The 21,861-nt window shown below is 44.9% G+C and overlaps 1 protein-coding gene across 3 annotated transcripts in view; it reads right to left on the bottom strand.

Annotated features, from left to right (window-relative positions):
* The window catches only part of ppp1r1c (protein phosphatase 1, regulatory (inhibitor) subunit 1C), a 190,397-nt gene extending 172,602 nt beyond the window's left edge, over positions 1-17,795 (bottom strand). The window contains exons 1-2 of one of the 3 annotated variants that reach the window (XM_072477623.1): positions 17,305-17,795; positions 17,030-17,087 (exon numbers count right to left, since the gene is read on the bottom strand). In XM_072477623.1, coding sequence (XP_072333724.1) covers positions 17,030-17,087; positions 17,305-17,385 — 139 coding nt within the window. In that variant the 5' untranslated portion in view covers positions 17,386-17,795. The remainder of the gene's footprint in view (positions 1-17,029; positions 17,088-17,304) is intronic. The other 2 variants (XM_072477612.1, XM_072477617.1) reach the window with 2 other exon arrangements.
* Positions 17,796-21,861: the final 4,066 nt, after the last annotated feature.

Genomic DNA, 21,861 nt, shown 5'->3' with positions numbered 1-21,861 from the left:
CCACTATAAAAACACAAAAAAGAAATGAAACCGGATGGGCCACCTGGCACTGGAAATGGCAATGGCAAACCCAGCCCTGTTGACCCTGTAAAGTCTTCCTTACGAACATCTGGGAGCTTGTGCCAAAGTTGGGACAAGCAACAGCCAACAGCCTGACATAGTCATACTCACAGGATCATACCTTACAGACAATATCCCAGACAGCGCTATCACCATTCTTGGGTATGTCCTGCCTCACTGGCAGAACAGACCTAGCAGAGGTGGTGACGCAGTGGTATACAGTCGGGTGTTACCCTGGGAGTCCTCAACATCAACTCTGGACCCCAAGAAGTCTTGTGGCTTCAGGTTAAACATGGGCAAGTAAACCTCCCGTTGATTATCAAGTACTGGCTACCATCAGCTGATGAATCAGTGTCCTCCATGTTGAACACCACTTGGAGGAAGCACTGAGGGTGGCAAGGGTGCAGAATATGGGTGGGGGACTTCAATGTCCAAGAGTGGCTCGGTAGTACACAGACCAAGCTGGCCAGGTCCTAAATGACATAGCTGCTAGAGTGGGACTGCAGCAGGTGGTGAGGGAACCAACAAGAGGAAAAAACATACATGACATCATCCTCACCAATCTGCTTGCTACAGGTGCATGACAGTATCAGTAGAAGTGACCACTGCATGGTCCTTGTGGAGACAAAGTCCCATCTCCACATTGAGGATATCCTCCAACATGTTGTGTGGAACTGTCACAGTGTGAAATGGGACAGACTTCGAACAGATCTAGAAACTCAAGACTGGGCATCCATGAGGCGCTGTGGGCCATCAGCAGCAGCAGAATTGTATTCAATCACAATCTGCAACCTCATGGACCGGCATATCCTCCATTTTACAATTACCACCAAGCCAGGGGGCCAATTCTGGTTCAATGAAGAGTGCAGGAGAGCATGCCAGGAGCAACACCAAGAAACCAAAAAATGTCGACCTGGTGAAGCTACAACACAGGACTACTTGTGTACCAATCAGCATAAGCAGCAAGTAATAGACAGAGCTAAGCGATTCCACAACCAACAGATCATATCTAAGCTCTGCATTCCTGCCACATCCAGCCATGAATGGTGGTGGACAATTAAACAACTCACTGGAGGAGGAGGCTCCACAAATATCCCATCATCAATGATGGAGGAGCCCAGCACATATGTGCAAAAGACAAGGCTGAGGCATTCGCAACAATCTACAGCCAGAAATGCCGAGTGGATGATCCATCTCGGTCTCCTCCAGAAGTCCCCAGCATCACAGATGTCAGTCTTCACATGGGGTGAATATGATTCACTCCACATGATATCAAGAAATAATTCCCATTTATTCCAGCCGAGTAAAGAATTAATATAATTCACCAAATTGACCCAGGCAAATTAGCTTTAAGAGATTGCAACTCATTTCGAGTACCCAATTCATTGTTTCCAATTAAGGGGCAATTTAGCGTGGCCAATCCACCTAGCCTGCACATTTTTGGGTTGTGGGGACGAAACCCACACAAACACGGGGAGAATGTGCAAACTCCACACGGACAATGACCCAGAGCCAGGATCGAACCTGGGATCTCGATGCCGTGAGGCAGCAATGCTAACCACTGCGCCACCGTGCTGCCCCAGGGATTGCAACTCTTTGGCTCTCTGGTTGGCAATCCAAAGGATTGCTCAAGGGTTTAGGTTTACGTTACAGATTGGTACACTGAATAAAAATGAACAATAGTTTCCATTCAGTGGATTACTAATTCAATAACTAAAACAGCAGAGGCTTCATCTCAGTTTATACAGAATAAAGTGATCTTCAACCAAATGTCTTTTTAGCAAATGTAATAATTTCGGATTATAAAGCACCCATATGCAAAACATAATAGCAACTCGTAAGTAATTGAAGGGCAATTCTATGAAGAATAAAGACTAATACTAAATTCCAGGAATCCCCAAAATAATCACAAATCATGGGTGAAATTCTCCCGAAGCGGCGCGATGTCCGCCGACTGGCGCCCAAAACGGCGCCAATCATACGGGCATCGCGCCGCCCCAAAGGTGCGGAATGCTCCGCATCTTTGGGGGCCGAGCCCCAACATTGAGGGGCTAGGCCGGCGCCGGAGGAATTTCCGCCCCGCCAGCTGGCGGAAATGGCTTTTGTTGCCCGCCAGCTGGCGCGGAAATGACATCTCCGGGCGGCACATGCGCGGGAGCGTCAGCGGCCGCTGCCAGTTTCCCACGCATGCGCAGTGGAGGGAGTCTCTTCCGCCTCCGCCATGGTGGAGACCGTGGCGGAGGCGGAAGGGAAAGAGTGCCCCCATGGCACAGGCCCGCCCACGGATCGGTGGGCCCCGATCGCGGGCCAGGCCACCGTGGGGGCACCCCCCAGGGCCAGATCGCCCGGAGCCCGCCCACGCCGCCTTGCCCCGCCGTTCAAAAGGTGGTTTAATCCACGCCGGCGGGACAGGCAATTTATCGGCGGGACTTCGGCCCATCCGGGCCGGAGAATCCAGCAGGGGGGGCCCGCCAACCGGCGCGGCCCGATTCCCGCCCCCGACGAATATCCGGTGCCGGAGACTTCGGCAACCAGCGGGGGCGGGATTCACGCCAGCCCCCGGCGATTCTCCAACCCGGCGGGGGATCGGAGAATGACGCCCCGTGTTGTTTATCAAACTCAAATAGTAGCTAAAAGAAGTGGTCCAGTGAGTTTATCCTGTGCATAACATGGAGGGGCAGCACTTGAGTAATTGGCAAATCTTACAAGCCAAAAATCTTAGATGAGTAATGGCACTTGAACGAGGTACCAGAGAGCAACTGAAGCTAAAAGAACTTCACCACACCAAAGATGCAATGTGTTCATGAAAAGAGGTGCAGCAACCTTTGCCTCAGAAATAGAACAGTAAGGAACATTTGTAATTTCTTTAAAAGGCCTTTGAAAACTAATTGTTTTCAATACAAAATGCAGATTGCCGAAGACCTTTTATTTCTATTCTGTACATTAGGTCTACCTGCATTTTGCAATAGATTATAATTATTTGCATGCTGAAATTATCATATGTATGCAATCCTTTTATTAATTTAAATGTTATCTTAATTGTAATGATTGTCTATAACTACACCATGAAATATGATAACTTTTTTATATTGATCATTACAATTATATCTATCAATCTATCTATCTATAGAGGAATCAATTGTAATTGTCTTGGATCATAAATACTGGCCCATCCTTGACCTGGAAGCAATATTAACAAGACTACAAGCCATGCAGCTGGCAGACACAAAGGAGAGGAATACATAGGAGAGCTGGAGGGTGAAGGAGATCATAAGACCATAAGACATAGGAGCAAAATTAGGCCACTCGGCCCATCGAGTCTGCTCCGCCATTCAATCATGGCTGATATTTTTCTCATCCTCATTCTCCTGCCTTCTCCCCATAACCCCTGATCTCCTTATTGATCAAGAACACATCTATCTCTGTCTTACAGACACTCAGTGATTTGGACTCCACAGCCTTCTGCGGCAAAGAGTTCCACAGATTCACCACCCTCTGGCTGAAGCAATTGCTCCTCATCTCTGTTTTAAAGGATCATCCCTTTAGTCTGAGATTGAGTCCTCTGCTTCTAGTTTTTCTTACAAGTGGAAACATCCTCTCCACGTCCACTCTATCCAGGCCTCGCAGTATCCCTGTAAGTTTTCAATAAGATCCCCCCTCATCCTTCCAAACTCCAATGAGTCCTCAACCGTTTCTCATATGACAAACTCTTCATTCCAGGGATCATTCTTGTGAATCTCCTCTGGACCCTTTCCAAGGCCAGCACATCCTTCCTTAGAAACGGGTTACAATACTCCAAATGGGGTCTGACCAGAGCCTTATACAGCCTCAGAAGTACATCCCTAGTCTTGTATTCTAGCCCTTCATAACTGCCGACTGAACCTGCACGTTAACCTTAAGAGAATCATGAACTAGGACTCCCAAGTCCCTTTGTGCTTCTGATTTCCAAAGCATCAGCACACAGATGCAAATGCAAAGAGAAGGCAGACAGAGACAATAAAGGAAACACACCAAATTTTTGTGAGGAGAAGGAACAAATCTCTTTGTGCTTTGACAAAGGGTCATCTGGACTCGAAACGTTAGCTCTTGTCTCTCCCTACAGGTGCTGCCAGGCCTGCTGAGATTTTTCAGCATTTTCTCTTTTGGGAACAAATCTCTCTCAGGTTTCCTGTTTGGCAGAAAAGGAGCCAGGAACTCTCGGAGATAATGTATGCAGCAATGCATTGGTGGGGAGACAGTGGTGTAATGGTATTGACACTGGAATACAAAACCAGAAACCCAGAGTAATGCTCTGGGGAAACGAGTTCGAATCCTGCCACTACAGATGATGAAATTTGATTTTTTTGTACTGTATTTTATTACAAGCATGTATCAAAACAGGTTACAACGAAGAAACACCCCAGGAAACATGCTTCCCCACAATCAACTATACAGTCTGTACAGATTTTTCCTCTTTTTCATGCCCCCCTCCCCCGCGACGAGCAATCCCTCAAACACGGTCACAAACATCCCCACCTTTTCTCAAACCCCCCTGAAGAGTCCCTTAACTCATACTTTATCTTCTCTAATCGCAGGAAGTCATACAGGTCACGCAACCAAGCCGTTACCCCTGGTGGCGATGCCGACCGCCACTCCAGCAAAGTTTGCCGCCGTGTAATCCGAGAGGCGAAGGCCATGATATCGGCCTTCCTCCTCTCCATGAGCTCCAGCTTCTCTGAGACCCCAAATATCGCCACCAAAGTGTCCGGATCCACCTCCTCCTCCACTGTCCTGGCTAAGACTGCGAACACTCCCGCCCAGAATCTTCCCAATTTTGCGCAACCCCAAAACATGTGCGCGTGATTCGCTGGCCCCCGCCCACACCTCTCACACTCATCTGCTACCCCCTGAAAAAAACCACTCATTCTCACCCGAGCCATATGCATCCTGTGCACCACCTTAAACTGTATCAGGTTCAACTTTGCACAGGAGGAGGTCCCATTTACCCTACGCAGTGCCTCGCTCCATACTCCCCAATTGATCTTCCCTCCCAACTCCGCTTCCAATTTCTCTTTGATCTTCACCACCTGCTCGCCTCCCTGCTCCCCCAGCCACTTGGATATATCCCCAATTCTTCCCTCCCCTTCCACATCCAGGAACAGCAGTCGTTTTATCAGGGTGTATCCTGGCAACCAAGGGAACCCTCTCCAAACCTTTCACACAAAGGCCCTAACCTGCAAATGCCTGAACTCACTCCCCCTCGGCAGCTCTACCCTCTCCCTTAGCTCCTCCAGACTGGTGAACCCTTCCTCCAAATACAGATCCCTCACCTTGACCAGCCTCACTTCCCTCCACCTCCTGTATACACTTTCCATCCACCCCGGCTCAAACTCATGATTCTTGCACAGCGGCATTAGCTCTGACATTCTTCCACCCTAAAATGCCTCCTCAACTGATTCCATATCTTCACTGTGGACTGTACCACCGGGCTCCTTGAATACCTACTCGGAGCCATTGGCAATGCTGCAATCACCATAGCTCTCAAACTAGACCCCTTACAGGATTCCTCCTCCATCCTAACCCACTCAACCACTCTCCTTCCCACCACCGCTGTACCTTGTCTCCATTCGCCCCCAATAATACTGAAGCAAGTTCGGCAATGCCAACCACCCCCCCCCCCCCCCAGCTGCCCCTGCCTCTGTAGCAGGGTCCTCCCCACCCTCGGCACCTTCCCCGTCCATACAAAGTCAGAAATGATCGTGTCCACTTTCCGAACAAAGGCCTTTGGTATAAAGATCGAGAGATCCTGAAAGATAAACAAGAACCTCGGCAGAATATTCATTTTCACCACTTGGATCCTCCCTGCCAGCGTTAAGTGCCACCTCTTAAGATCCTCCCTAGCCTCCTCCACCAGCTTTGTTAAGTTCCACTTGTGGAGCCCCGTCCGTTCCCTCGCTACCTGAATCCCCAGATACCTAAACCTATCCCTCACTACCGTAAATGGCATCCCCCCAAAATTAGCCCGCTGTGCCAGCTCATTCACCGGGAATACCTCGCTTTTCCCTGCATTCAACTTGTACCCTGAGAACCCTCCAAACCTCCCCAGCAGGCCCATAATCCTTCCCATACTCTCCACCGGATCCGAAACATACAGCAAGATGTCATCGGCATAGAGCGACACTTGATGCTCCCTCTGGCCCCTCACAATCCCCCGCCACTCTGCCGACCCCCTGAGAGCCATTGCCAATGGCTTTATGGCTAACGCAAACAGCAGCGATGACAGCGGGCACCCCTGCCTCGTTTTCCTGCGCAAGTGAAAGCTTTGTGAGGTCATATCATTCATCCTCATGCTCGCCCTTGTTGCCACATACAGCAATCGTACCCATGCCACAAATCTCGGCCCAAACCCAAACCTTCCCAAAACTTCGAACAAGTACCACCACTCCACCCGATCAAATGCCTTCTCCGTATCCATGGACACCACTACCTCCGGTAACTGGGCCCCCGACGAATTCATCACCACATTCAACAGCCGTCTTATATTACACGCAAGCTGCCTGCCCTTCACAAACCCTGTTTGATCTTTTGCCACCACTCCGAGGACACACTCCTCCAAAGTCCCCGCCAACAACTTAGCCAATACTTTCACATTCATGTTCAATAGTGATATGGGTCTATATGACCCACATTCCACTGGGTTCTTCCCCTTTTTCGGAATTAGTGTGATTACTGCCTGCGTCATTGTCTCCAGCAACTCCCTCTTCTCCAGTGCTTCGTTGAATGCCCCCAACAGATGTGGAGCCAGGTCCGTCGCAAATTCCTGATAGAATTCCGCAGGGTACCCATCCGGCCTAGGGGCCTTCCCCGACTTCATACCCCTGATACTATCTAGCACCTCCCTCAGCCCCAGGGGACCTGGGACCCTGGCGCTGTGTAGCCACAGTGCTAATCACTTGTGCTACCGTGCTACCCTAATTTCAATAGTTACTTCAAACTTGAAGTTGTTCACTTCGCAAATGAACTACAGTCTAACACAGGGAATGTTGAATCAGTTAGAGCAAGCATACCTATTGTTGTTTCAATAGTGATAAGTGATTTAAACATGGCACCATTATGGGGCAGAGATAAAAGTGATCTGTATATGCCCTGAATATGAATAATACAAGGTTGGGTAGAAGAGTCAAACATTATTTTTTCATTCTAGTACTTTTACATTCAAATCTTCCTCGATTTAATTGCACATTCCATTCATGTAATAAAACAGTGCAAATAGATCACTGATTTACTAAGGTCTCTAATAATTCATCCAGTTTTACCTTTGCTTTTGGGATGAAGCACAAGCTCATTACAAAGCTTTTTGGAGATGTTTGCTCAAGGTGAAAGACAATAAATTTGTTAAGGCACAAAAACCTTAAACCCAACTTCAATGTCAAATACTCCTTGTTCAGACAGGCATAGTCCAGAACTCATTGCAGTGAGAAAATCTAAACCCTCATTGTAACATTACCATTTCTAAAAGACTTTGTGACTCTTTTAAAGAATTCAAACTTCCAAACTAGTATTAAAAACGCTTGGTAGAGGAAATATTTTGTGTCTGCAATAGACTAAACGAAAGGTGTCTGAATAGGAAGGGAGAAAAGGGGAAAAAAGGATCAAGACAGCCTGAATGAAATTAATTTAAGAGATTGTACATGTATCAAGAAGAAATATGTTGATATTATTTTCCAAAATTGGATAAAACGTGTTTGCCAGATGTTCTAACTAAGTATCTTAATTAGCTCCATCATTCTGTTCTCCACGATAATTGCATTTTAAAATGTGTTCAGTTTTTCACTATTTAAATTTATGCCAATTTTGTAAATCAATGTAAATCTGAGAGACAAAAAACTATGACTGATGTGCGGGGTCATTGTCAAGCATCTTTGCACAAGTGTTTTGGGGGAATGGATTGCTTTGATTACACATTCAGAAAGAGTATATTTACAATTTTACTACACATAACAACCAGGCCAATTCCTCCTCCATTAAATATTCACATGGTTATTTTTGATAATAAGTCATGTTATTTTGTTAGATTTTGCAAAGGGAGTTTTATTTTTCCGTCAGCAAAATCTGGTTTGCAGTATTTTCCCACTTTTTTCTATAGCCCATTAATAACTGCTATTTGTAGCTTGGAGGACAGGACATTTTGCATTACAGTGATGGTTACTGTCAATAGGTGACAGGATCTACATTTGCAGAATGGGATTGGTCCTGTCACACCAACCCCCTCAACACCCCACCCCCCCCCACCTTCTTCACAGAATCCACTTCTCAGGAAATAGTGTGAAAGAGATTTTGCCAAGCATGTCCATTGAGGGTTTATACTTTATTGCAGTCTGTTACAATTTATCACATAGTATTTCTGATGTTGAGAACATATTAAAGCTGCATTTTCTGTTCTTCAGAGGAAATGACATAATGAAAATTCCATCATTTGCCAGAATATGCTCTGTAAAAGATTTTTTAACAGCAGGGTTTAGGATCAGATACGGTTTCAATTTTACTTTTCCATCTCCACTCTTGATTCAAGGCTGAATCATTGAGGAGCACTATTCCAGAGGGAATGGCAGCAATCCTATGTTTAAACAAAATTAAATGCTTAAATGTGAGTCCTAAATAGTCGAGGCTAACAGGCTATTCAGCTATGGAGAGTATTACAGCTGCATGAGATCCTCTTCTTGGAGGCCTCTCCTTTATATTGTCATTCGATCTTTCACTCTTCAGTGTTGTGTTATGTACTCTGGGATAACACAGGCTGCAACTCGATGCAGCGTTGACCAAAATATACTCCAGACTTTGAAGTAAGTTCAATGTGATTTTTTGAACCATTAGCAGGAGTTCGACACTCCTGCTAATCTTGCTATAGTAACTCAGTCTAACTAACCAGTCTGCTCTAAGCCACGTGGTGGGTGTGATGCTTCTGATCTGCCCCTGTCCTACTCTCTAAGTGTCGCCTGTGGAAAGAGGCAGAGCATGTGTGCCCTGTCCTTTTATATGGGTTGTGTAATGCCCCCTTGTGGTAGTGTCACCTCTGGGTGTCTTGACTGCACATTGGTCGTGTCCTATTCTCTGTGTTCATTAGCTGCATGTTTGCATATCATGACATCTCCGGTGCTCCCTCTAGTGTTTACTTAGTTGTAGTGTATTTACATTAACCCCTTGTGTATATAAAGTGATGCATATCACCACATCCCCCCTTTTTTCGTGTTACATATTTTCTGTGCTGTGTTAAATAAAAATTGAACAAAAACAGGTAAATAAGCGGTAACATGTACAAGTTATGATGACTGTGATGATGATACAAGATCAAAGAATAGTTATGATGACATTGAGGATTATACAATACCAAATAATAGTTATGATGATGTTGAGGATTATACAATACCAAATAATAGTTATGAGTCCAAAGTTCATGAGTTTACACTGTCGAGTTGCTTTCTTGTGCTGTTATGGAAGTGTCGATGTTGATGTTGTCATTCCCTTGTGAACGCCATCAGTGTCCTGGTGTTTACGTAACCAAGAAGTCATCAGGAGGTGTTCAAATGGTCAAATCACTTCAATGTCTGAGGTGAACTCTTTTTTATTTATGCTTGTGGTAGCGATTCTTTATGTCATCTTTCCTGTCTGACCTGGACTGGTGTCTGTGTTTGCGGTATTGATGCCGCATGTCAGCTGCCTTGAAAGCTGGTCTGCTTGTTTGTACTGCAGCAAACGTGAATTTGTAAGATGCGTTATCATGCCGTATGTCTGCACACTTGCCATTGTCTTGAGCTGTGCTGTCACAGTGTCCTGCATTTGCAGAGTTGTACCATGTCGTACTAGTTGTTGTTCCAGTGTTGTTGGTTTTCTTGTTGTTGTCTGGCTTCTTGTTGTTGTCTGTGTTGTTGTTTGTGTAGGTTTTGTTGTTGTATTTGTTGCGCTCAATGAACACACCGAGTGGAGAATTTGAATCCTTCACAAAGTTACTTGTGTCAGTGTCCTTTGTGGTATCTGCTGTTTCATTGAGCGTGCCGTCTCTGATTCCTCGGCTCTCCCCGTCTGGAGTCTGGTCTGGTTCACTTGAATCATCTTTGGCTTGTCGATGCTCCCCGTCTGGAGCCCTTTCTGGTTCACCTGAATCACCTTTGGTTTCTTGATGCTCCCCGTCTGGAGTCATTTCAGGTACTTGAGGAGAGGCTCGAGTGGATGAGTTTTGAATTAACGTGGTGTCACTGGAGTCACTAGTAGCCTCACTTTGATTGTCGGGTGCCTCTGTACATACTAGCTGAGATCTGTCAGCCTCGCTGAGATGTCGCACATCTTGTATGGGAAATGTGAAGCCTTTGTCACTTGTCGCACATACAGTGGGTAGACCTTCAGTGTCTTCTTGTCGGTTAGATGAGCTGGGTAGATTGTCAGAGTCTTCTTCTGGTGGCTCAAATAATCCGGGTAGACTGTCATAGTCTTTTTGTTGTTCACGTGAGTGTGGTAGACTGTCATAGTCGTCTTGCTGTGCACTTGAGCGTGGCAGACTTGCATCGTCTGCTGCTGGTTGCTCAGATAAGGTTGCTAGACCTTCATGGTCTTGTTCATGCAAGGACTGCGCTCTGGAGTCTTGCGTTGCTTCCATCGTGTAGTGTGTCAACAAGCTCGCTGTGGAGGCTTGTATCGCTCTCTCTCTGGAGTCTGGCATCGTTCCCTATGTGGAGTCATGCAGTGGTCTCACTGTGGAGTCGATCTGTGCGCTCTCAATGGAGTGTTGCAGTGGTTTCGCTGTGGAGTCTTTCATCGCTTTCCGTGTGGAGACATTCAGTGGTCTCGCTGTGGAGTCTGTCATCGCTTTCTGTGCGGAGTCGGGGATTCTTCGTGGTGCGTGGACCACTCTCTGTGTGGAGTCGGGGACTCTTTGTGGTGCGTGGACCACTCTCTTGGCATCAGGCCGCTCTCTGTGGGCTTGTACCGCTCTCTGTCTCTTGGCATCAGGCCGCAGCAGAATCATGTACTCCTTGGTCGGGATGTCGTCTATGCTGGGCTGAGGATCCTCAAATCCGAAGAACTCGTCCATGACTGTGTCGGATGCTTCAATGTACAACACATCTCGTTGCAGTTCGGATTTGGTACTGAGGTCGCCACATCCAATGATGAAATCATCGTCTGAGTGGTAGTCTTCGAGGACTGTATCATCTCTTTGGGCGGTGTTTACTGCTTGTTGCAGGGCTCTGCGGAGGTTACTTTCAGCTACTGGTCGAAGTTCAGGCATTGTGCTGTCGTTCCAGGCGAAAGAATTGTGTTTTCTGGCTTTAAATTTTTTAAAAACTATTTTCGGACATTTTCCCTATAAGTGGACGCGGTCCGGGGCCTCTGACGTCATGACGTTTGTGATGTAGAGCATAGGAATGGATTGCGCATGCGCAGATCGCTTTTCCTTCGCTGTGCGGTCTTTTCGCAACTGTGCATGCGTAGCTTCTCGCGCATGCGCAAAACACTGTTTCGCCAGTTCGCGTCTTCTCGGGAACTGCGCATGTGCGGCTCCTTGTGCAAGGTGGCTGCCAATCAAAATTGCCGTTTGCTTCTATTGCAAGCCTACCTTTGCCTCGTGGTGAGTATAGGCGCCAGTTTTACCGATTTCTGTTGTGTTCACTTCGCAGTAGTTTTCAAACTTGTCCAGGACTGTCTGGAAGTCTCTCTTGTCCTGCCCTTTGGAGTACTTGAAGGAATTGAAGATTTCTGTTGCACTTTCACCCGCAATGGTGAGTAGAAGATCTATCTTCTCAGCATTGGCCACGCCATCTAGATCGGATGCTACCATGTAATTCTCAAATTTCTGCCTGAATGCACGCCAGTTGGCACTGAGATTGCCGTGGTACCTGAGCTGCTGAGGAACCGGAATCTCGATCATCTTGCCTGGGTGCTGTTGCTGGTAATCACGGATCTTGCTGAGTTGAACAATATAGATTCAACAGGCACTATTGGTATCATGTTGCGTTATGTACTGTGGGATAACACAGGCTGCAACTCGATGCAGCTTTGACCAAAATATACTCCAGACTTTGAAGTAAGTTCAATGTGATTTATTGAACCATTAGCACAGTTCTCTATGAGTTTGATTCTCCTGCTAATCTTGCGATAGTAACTCAGTCTAACTAACCAGTCTTCTCTAGGCCACGTGGTGGGTGTGATGCTTCTATCTGCCCCTGTCCTACTCTCTAAGTGTTGCCTGTGGAAAGAGGCAGAGCATGTGTGCCCTGTCCTTTTATACGGGTTGTGTAATGCCCCCTTGTGGTAATGCCACCCCTGGGTGTCTTGACTGCTCATTGGTTGTGTCCTATTCTATGTGTTCATTAGCTGCATGTTTGCATATCATGACATCTCTGGTCCTCCCTCTAGTGTTTACTTAGTTGTAGTGTATTTACATTAACCCCTTGTGTATATACAGTGATGCATATCACCACATTCAGATTCTTGTTAAAAGCTTCAACAAATGTCTTTCTTTGAAATTTCAGTCTAAATGGAGGAATTCTGCAGCAATCCTAAAATAATTTGTTTATTGGATTATAAATTACAAGATTTTATCATCCTCACTCTCCCTTACCAGGAATTGAAGTTTTCATGTTAGCTAATTTCATCAAAATGTAGACATGAGTCTGAGATGTTCAGGATTATTTCAGGTTTTGATGAGAAGCTATTTTCACTGCAATAAGAGGGCGTAAAATTAAGATAATTGATTTTTTAAAAACTGAGATGTTGGGAGATTTTTTTTCTTTTCTATCCAGCATTGTTAGTATGTGGAATGAACCATCAAAAAGATTTGGAGGTAGAATTTGTAATATCTTTTAAAGGAGATAAAAGAAAAATTGATAAAATCCAGGAAAATGCAATTAAGTGAGTAGAACCTACTAAGAGGACACACTGAGAAATTATTTTGTAGATGGCAACCATTTGACTCTTTCTTTAAAGAGTTAATTACTGTCGACTGTTAATTTTACTGTTTTTTTTGGTCTAGTTTTTGTTTGTCTTTTTATTGGGGACGAGTAGTTGCATTATGGTACTGTACTGTTCTGTACTTTGTTTACCTGTTCCTTTCCTCTTTTGAAAATCAATAATAAAAATTTAGCAAAACAAACCTTCTCTGCAGTGGAATTCTACAATATTTTACTTAGCTCAGAAGTACAACATCCAGATTTAGGACATCCCTAGTGACATCAGCAAGCTAACTATTAAACCCGGTCGCTATAGCTCGTTAGCTCACCATGCAATGATCAAGTATCAAGCATCAGGGCATCTTGATCAGAGACATTTGGTTGCAAAAACATTCATGTAGCTCTGCCATTAAGAAGCCCGGAAAGAGCAAACAAATACTGATGCTGGAATATTGAACTGGCACAACAGCCTTTGTCTGTTAATACCACTCCACTGAATATTTTAAAAATCAATATAGTTTAAAACAGGAAAAAACATTAAAGCAAAAAAAATGACACATTCTTATTACGTCTTTTTAAGCTGACAGGTTCCTTTATTGATTCTTTGAATTTGTAATTTCTTCTATTTTTTTTTAAAGGCTGTGGCATTCAACATAAGATAAAATGCACCTAGTTAGATGAGTGGGAGGCTACAGCCATGCTGGGCATTCACATGCAACCTGGGAGGTGGTGCATGCACAGCTGCAATAGAAGCTGGGTCTTGGGGCTTGGAGTCGGAGAAAACAGGGTCTCAGGGTGTGAGGGGCTACGTTCTATACAGACCTGATGAGGGTAAGTGCCAGAGATTAATGTGAGAGGCAGGTGGCCTGCTTTAGGACAAAGCAGTGTATTTGAAGCCACAAATTGAGCTGAGTGTTCTTCACATTTCTGCTGTAGTTGGCCTGGTGTCATAGTGCTGACTGGTATTGCTGGGTACAGGGGCTATTGCAACGTGCACTATTGAGGAGAGAAAATCCAGGGCACGGACCTCAACTGAAGCCAGAGAGCCATAGAGGCTGAAGATGGATTAGGTAAAGTTTTTAGCTTTATGGTGAGAGCGAGCTCTCTTTTGTAATTTATTTTTTACAATTCTCTCTATCATTTTTTTGACTGTCTTGTTATTTGGAACATTTATCTATACCATTAAAGATATTTTTTTTCCAATTAAGGGACAATTTAGATTGCACATCTTTGGGTTGTGGGGATGAGACCCACACAGACACGGGGAGTGTGCAAACTCCACACGGACAGTGACCTGGGCCATGATCGAACCTGGGACCTCGATGCCGTGAGGCAGCAGTGTTACCCACTGAACCACCGTGCCGCCCAGACCATTAAAGATATTAGCCCAAATTTTCCTCTCTGATGATGTTGTTGCCAGTTGTGTTCCAGGCCCACCTGAAAATCGGCATTGACCTTTTTAAAATGTTTGGAATAAGCTGAAATTACATAATTAAATTGGGCTACCAGGGATGTTGTCATCTTTAATGCACAGCTCACGATGGAAAGGAGGTTAGAAGTGCCTTTTTTCTGTAAGATTCACATATTTGTAATACGTTTAAAGGGCCAGGTAACATCCGGGGGTCGTGCGGGAGGGAGGGACACAAAGTATTTAGTTACCATCACTGAAGAACGTTTAAAAATAAATATGCAGAAACCTTCATCAATTGCCTTTCCTTCTATTCATTTTCCTGCTATGTTATTTTCTTAATCTCGTGAAACATTGTTAAGCAGCATTGAATGCCTGTATACATGTTGTATACAGGCATTCCAAATGGCTAGCTTTGCTAAGACACCAAACTCAGCAGATGAGGTGGTTCTGCCTTTACCATTTAACCAATGGCGGGCATAGGAAAATCCCATTATTGCACCCGTACACTTGTATTATTGCTTGATTTTCATTTTAACAATGGTGCACCACAATATCAGCAGAGTCATACATAGTTCACCCTCAGACCAGGCCTCACTTGCCAACTCATTGCCAGCCTAAGCCTCACTCACTCCTCTCTCACTTCCCCTCAATCCTATTCTCAACCAGACAAATTGAGACCCTAGCCATCACAAAATGTAAAGAAAAAAATTCAAGTTCATTGAGCAAAGAAGGATACCCTATAAGATGTATAGAGACACAATGATAAGCAGGTGGAAGGAAGAGTGTAGAGAGAGGAGGACAGAATTGTGAAGAAAGAGAGAAATAATGAAAGAAAGCAAATGAGAGCTATTGAGAAAAGGAGTGGAAGACAAATAGAAAGAGACAAAGGTACAAATAAAATAGAGAATGTTAAACATGGAAATGTCATGATATTCAAACACACACATCATGATGGACACACCAACAGACAAATCAGAGCACACACCACAACCAATCACACACAAGGACAGCAACCACATAAAAGCACGAGCACGACACCTAGTGGACAGTAGGTCTGGGGACAAAGACACGGACAAGACCTGTTACAAGATCACAAACAGGGAATCCCCACGTGCAGAGTATCAAGACAAAACTGTACATAGAAAGTTTAAATAAAATAGCGTTGTACCATACACAATCGTGTTGGCTCATCTGTGTGTCAGAACGCCCAACACCACAGGAAATAGTTACAGACATGGATTATTGGTTTGTGAACAATTCCACTGAAGGTGAATTTAGTGGTTTGAATTTCTTCCACAACTGTATTTACATTTTATTGTGATGAGACCATTGCAAATTGTATGGTTGAGTCAGTACAATTGCTTCTAATATTCTCTGTAAGATGCTGATTGATATGTCAGTTTCAAATATATAGGATACAATTGGCTATAAATTGTACTTTGTATCCTCCAAGCAGTAACAGATTACACCTGCCACAAAAGACTGCCCAGTAATTAGGCTGGAAACTGAAGACTTCTGCAGAAGACCTGAACTTCACTCCTCATCTGATTTGAACACATCAATAAGTATTCACATGATACTAAAAGGTCTTCAGTGAGTCTAAGACAGCAAACTCTAGCCTTGTTATATACATTGCTACGGAAACTAATATTGTATTTTCTGGAGCCTGCCATGCTGCCCTATGACTCCTGCAGTACTTTAGCTGATGACTCATTTCCTGAGAGAGTTGCTTCACCACTGCATGCTTCCAGAATGTTTCAGTTTACTTCTGAACAGACCTCTATATCATTCAATGCGTTCGATTTTTTAAAATGTGCTGAAGCATCTGTTTTCTCAGCAAATTAGGGTACCCTGCATGAATGTAATCACAAACGAGGACAGGCCAAGGAATCAAAATGCACAAACAAAATGCAATGATGTACTCTCGTGATAAAGTCAGACAGGCAAATAAAAAAAAAATCCCAAGGGCAAAAGGTGCAAGTATGCAGCGTCAGTACAATGTCCATTTTGTAGAGCCAGATTCCTTTATCTCGTACTCTGTTTATAATTCACAAGGACAAAACATGGAGATGCCCGCTGGAACAAATGTGAGAAATCAATGCAGAAAAGCCAAGAGCATTCGGATTTCTGCCTGCTAATCAAATACATTCCCACCCGTTCACATTGGGTCTCCAGTCTGTGTGCACAGTGAATGAGATAGTTTAATATGAGGGTGATGGGTGGGAAACCAAGTAACCTTTATGTTGAAATCTTCATTAATATTGACTGCCTTAACCAGCGTGTTACTCTTTTATCAGTGGTATCAGGTCACTGGTAACTGGCAGTAAAAGAGAGCTGACGGTCTCCAGCATTACAATTAAGCATATCTGGTGAATTATTAAAGTAACATTCCGAGGTTTGGAAGCAAGTCATAGTTAATTAGCTTACGTATTTCATGGATTTTGCAATGACACATTTCAAACAAAAATGTAATTCTCCAAAATTTTGAAATTGATAACACATTGCCCGATACTTTCTTTGTGCTGAATGTGATTTAGAAAGAATCAGCAGTGATTAATCCAGTCACAAAATTTTTTTTAAAAATTTGTCATTGAATACATACACTGAATCCATATGATTTCTACCATTTATCAATTACCTGGGGATGACTCATTAAGAATAACCAGTGAAGCTGGAGTAGGTCTTCGTCTTCTGATCTGTGAAAAATCAGCCAAAACAGAACAAATTATTTTAGTCACAAACACTTTAACTTTAAGATCCACCTCAGTTGTTTTAAAAGTACCTTCCAATTTTTGAATCAAAAGTAATGCTGAGAATAGAAAAAGAATTTAAAATAAGACTTGCTTCAACAAGCATGAAACCAGTTTGAAATGTCTTCATTTATCAAATATTTTGTGAAAGGTGCTACATTACCTGTTCAGCTGCCTCAGGGTCTAAATGACTTTGAAATAACGGCACTGCAAACTGGATCTTCTTTGGACTGTTTGGCTCCATACTGTAGCACAGGAGACTCCAACAATCCTGAAAGCAGAAATGAGCTACTGTTGTTGTCCACCGTCACACTCCTTAAAGACACAGGGATTGTTGCAGCCTGTCTCAAAGTCTCCCAGTTAGTGAATGAAGGTCCTCTAAGCTGCGTCTACTGTACTGAGCAACTCCCTTTTAGACATCCAGGAGCATGTTTGCCTTTGCTATTGCAATCCTACAGTTCCCTCAATACAACCATCAAAAACAATGAGCTAATTGTACACTAGCCCAACTCCACAATAGCCAGGCATTTATCCACAGGCTAATTTAAAATGAGATGCTGGACTTGAATGGCTTTGTGTCCTGGGATTTGAATACACCAATCCATCCACTATATATTATTAGCAGTCTACTCAAATGTGCAATATAAGCTCCCTTTGGACTCTGCTGATGCACTGTTAATTATTGATAAGCACAACTCAGGAAGCTTTTTTCTTGCTTATATTTGATGGAGTGGATTACGCTGCACATCCACTGAACTGCTTAGTGGAGGAATCATAACTTAAAATTCTGCCATATATTTTGCACATGAGCTGAGATACAAGAGCCAAATAACTTTTGTCCCTCAAAATTTAGGCATGCACACAAATTTGTCCTGGTTTGAGTTTGGCTCACATTCAATGTCAGACTGCTCACTCATCCCAATTGTTTGACCCAGGTGCATTCACTCTATCCGACCTTCACTTTTGAGTACACAGCACTCCTACTCATATGCCTCACATCCCCAAATCCAGGAAAAACCTGCTTCACCTTACCCAAATGTGGTTGGTGGCAAGTCTAAATGAGGATAAAGACTTTTTTCCTTAAAAAATGAAAAATTAGGGAAACTTAGGCATACTCGTTTTAATTTCAACTCTTTTCAACAAAATAACCTGGAACTGTTTTGAAATGGTGCAAATGGCTAGATTCCAAACAGCAACAATGTACATTCATATAGTGCCTTTAATGTGATGAAACATCCCAAGATGCCTCACTTGATTAATAAAACCATGAGTGAGACCAAACCACAACGGCAATTTAAGTCAGATGGCCAAGGGTTTGGTTTATAGAGTCAGGTTTTGAGAAGTGTCTTAAAGGAGGAAAGCAAGGTAGAGAGGCAGAGAAATATAGGGACGGGATTCCAGAGCTAGTGGCTTAGACAACTGGAGGCACAACTCGAAGCAGTTCCACCAATGGTGGAGGGATGATGATTGGGAATGAGCAAGAAGCCAGAATTAGAAGAGCGCAAATATCTCGGAAGGTGATGCGGTTGCAGGAGATTACAGGGCTCAGGAGGGGTGAAAATAAGGATGAGACTTTTAAAATCAAGACGCTGCTTGGCTGGACAGTCAGTAAGCACAGGGATAATAGGGGAATGGAACTTGCTGCAAGTTAAGATATGGGCAGCACAGTTTTGAATGAAGTAGCATGTGGGGGACAAGCCAGGCGAACATTGGACTAGTCAAGTCTAGAGGTAACAAAGGCATGATGGTATCAGCAGTAGATGAGGGCCAGAATTTTCCATTCCTTGCCGATAAAATTGGTATTCCTGATTGGGCAAAATCGGGATTTACACCTGGTAGCAAACCGGTCCTGAGTTTCTGTACCCGCCCTGCTGGCCATAGCAGATTTCCGATGGTCCAGTTGGGCATCCTGCTCCAACCCGGTGTAGCCATGCAAATTTCTCATTAGAGATTTCTCATGTCATTGGCGGATAGGCCATACCATTCACAGACAGGTGGGATGCTCCAACACCCCCCAGTTAAGAGTCCCACTGCAGTGAATTGGGAGCGTATTGAGAAGCGTGGACCTTGCAGTCAAAGGGGTGGCAAGGTGATAAATACCCTCTCAACAATTGCCACCAGGGTACCGAGGGATGGGGTATTGTTCCTAGGATGTTGGGTCAGGTGGTGTTCCTGCTGAACTGGAGGGGCTCAGGTCAGGGATCTTCCTTGGGATGGGGCTCCTTTGGGAGTTTTCCCCATCTGCAGCCTTTAAACCCATTAACGGAGTGTAGGGGGAACTTCTTCACCCAAAGGGTTGTGAATCACTGGAATTCCTTGCCCAGTGAAGCAGCTGAGGCTCCTTCTTTAAACGTTTTTAAGAAAAAGATAGATGCCTTTCTAAAGAATAAAGGGATTCGGGGATATGGTGTACGGGCCGGAGAGTGGAGCTGAGTCCACAAAGATCAGCCATGATCTCATTAAATGGCGGAGCAGGCTCGAGGGGCCAGATGGCCTACTCCTGTTCCTAGTTCTTATGTTCTTAAACATTTTTCAGTATGTAACGGTCAATACTTTCCTACAATGAAAAGCAAATGTGTTTATTTGTACCCCTATACCATTTACACAGCCACTCATTATCTCATAAATACATATGCCGAATAATAAGTAAAAATGTTCTCATCTGCATCCCTAAACTCTTTATAAGGTCTGTCAGTATGCCAAGTTTAAAGGACTGTGAGATGAAGATCAAGTTATGCCTTTAAAGTGGTGAAAACCTTTGAAGTGGTTTTCACGCAGTCAATTTCATTGGGCGGGATTATTCATTTCTGAGACTAAGGGCTGAATTCTCTGATTTTATGGCTATGTCCTGAGGAAGTGTCTAGTCTTATGATGAAAAAGTCATCTGCGCCCCCACACTGATGCTCCGCCCAGTGGGGGGCTAGCAGCCATGCCACGTAAAACCCCCGCCTTTCCCAACAAAAATGCCGGAAAATTGTCGGGTCCGTGGCGGCGCATGCACATGACCTGCAGCGGTCGCGCCGACAAAATGGCGCTGGCCGCGCATGGACCCGGCCTATCAGAAAGTGTCCCCCTGTAACCCCTCTTGCCACCCCCGGACCACCCCCACCAGTCCACCAGCCCCGCCGAAGCCCCCCCCCCCGGCCAGTGGAACATTCCCCCCCCACCCCCGCGACTATGGCGGCGCTGGACACAGTCCGTAGCCGCCTCGCGAGGTTGACGGAAACTCAGAGCACAAGTGACCCACGCCGTCGGGAAGACGTCCCATCAGGGCAGTGGCTTCAGGTGACGTCCTGAGGCTGTCCCAATGGCGTGGGGTGTACTCACCGATGACACCGTTTTGGAGGGGGCAGATCATCTGAAAACAGGCTTTGCCCCGATTTCGGTGCCAAAAGGAATTCTCCGCCCGATCGCCGAATGCAATCTCGCCATCGGCAAGTGGGAAATCCCACCCTAAGTGCTGACGCCAATGGAGAAGCCGTTGACTTTTACTGCAGGAAACTCGATGCCGCACCTGGACTGATTCCACTACGGTTGAGGGGCTAGCAAAGGCGCCGCGGATTCTCATGAACAATGGTGCGGGATTGGCCGGTCCGTGATTGACACTTGGGAGGCTGACAAGCAGCAGCCGCGCACTCCCCACACGCACACTTATCAAAGCCAAAAAGATGGCACTGATTGTGCTGGAGCATGCCTATACAGCTCGGCTGGGGCCAGAGGGCCCCCAGAGGGGTGCCCGACGGGGAACACCTAAACAACCCGATTTTGGGGTCGGCTAACGGAGAATCTCATCCAATGGCTTTTGACGAAGGCAGTATATATGGATAGGAGGCTGAATTCTTTGAATGGATTGTTTACATTGAAATTCACACTGCGTTGCCTGTTAAAAATCGAGTGCTTCATGGAAAGTGAAGGGGCAATCCCCACACCAGTCTTTCCTCAAGAATAAAAAGGCAGACTCATAAAAAATGCAGTTCAAGAAACAGCTGCTACCATGATTTTTTAATTTAAAAAATAATTCCAATTAAGGGCCAATTTTGCATGGCCAATCTACCCACCCTGCTCATCTTTGGGTTGTGGGTTGAGACCCAACCAGACACGGGGAGAACGTGTAAATTCCACATGGACAGTGACGTCGAGCCGTGATCAAACCCGGGTCCTCGGTGCCTTGAGGCAGCAGTGCTAACCATTGCACCCGCTCTCTTACCCTGAATTAATGGACACCTGCAGAGCTGGAAAAATAAACAGTTTGATTTATCCTGTTGAAGTTCTAGCGAGCTGTCGATCACGATTCTTTTAGCAGGAAATGGAGTGTAAATTTCAATGTAAACAATCCAGTTCTAAGCATTCAGCCTCCTCGTCATACACAGTGCCTTCAAAACATCAAAGGCAATAAAATTGACTGAGTGTAAACCACTTCAAAGGTTTCCATCACTTTAAAGGCATAACTTTCACCTTCATCTCACAGGCCTTTAAACTTAGCATACTGACACTTTATTTTGGGAAAACGTTAAGTGCTACATACTGACTAACTGTTAAATGGGTTTAAAGGCTACAGATGGGGTGACCCCTGACCTCAACCCCTTCAAACAACACAAACCCTCTGACCTCTACCTCCCAGAAGGACTCCTCTTCACAACCTGGCAGCTATTATTAGGAGGAAACTTATCACCTCACCACCCCTCGGACTGCAATGTGCCAGGTTGGCACTGCCAAGGAG

The sequence above is a fragment of the Scyliorhinus torazame genome, chromosome 2 (genome assembly GCF_047496885.1).
Source record: "Scyliorhinus torazame isolate Kashiwa2021f chromosome 2, sScyTor2.1, whole genome shotgun sequence".
Classification (NCBI taxonomy): Eukaryota; Metazoa; Chordata; class Chondrichthyes; order Carcharhiniformes; family Scyliorhinidae; genus Scyliorhinus; species Scyliorhinus torazame.
The sequence above is the reverse complement of the archived record's forward strand: the minus strand, read 5'-3'. Positions and strand labels throughout refer to the sequence as shown.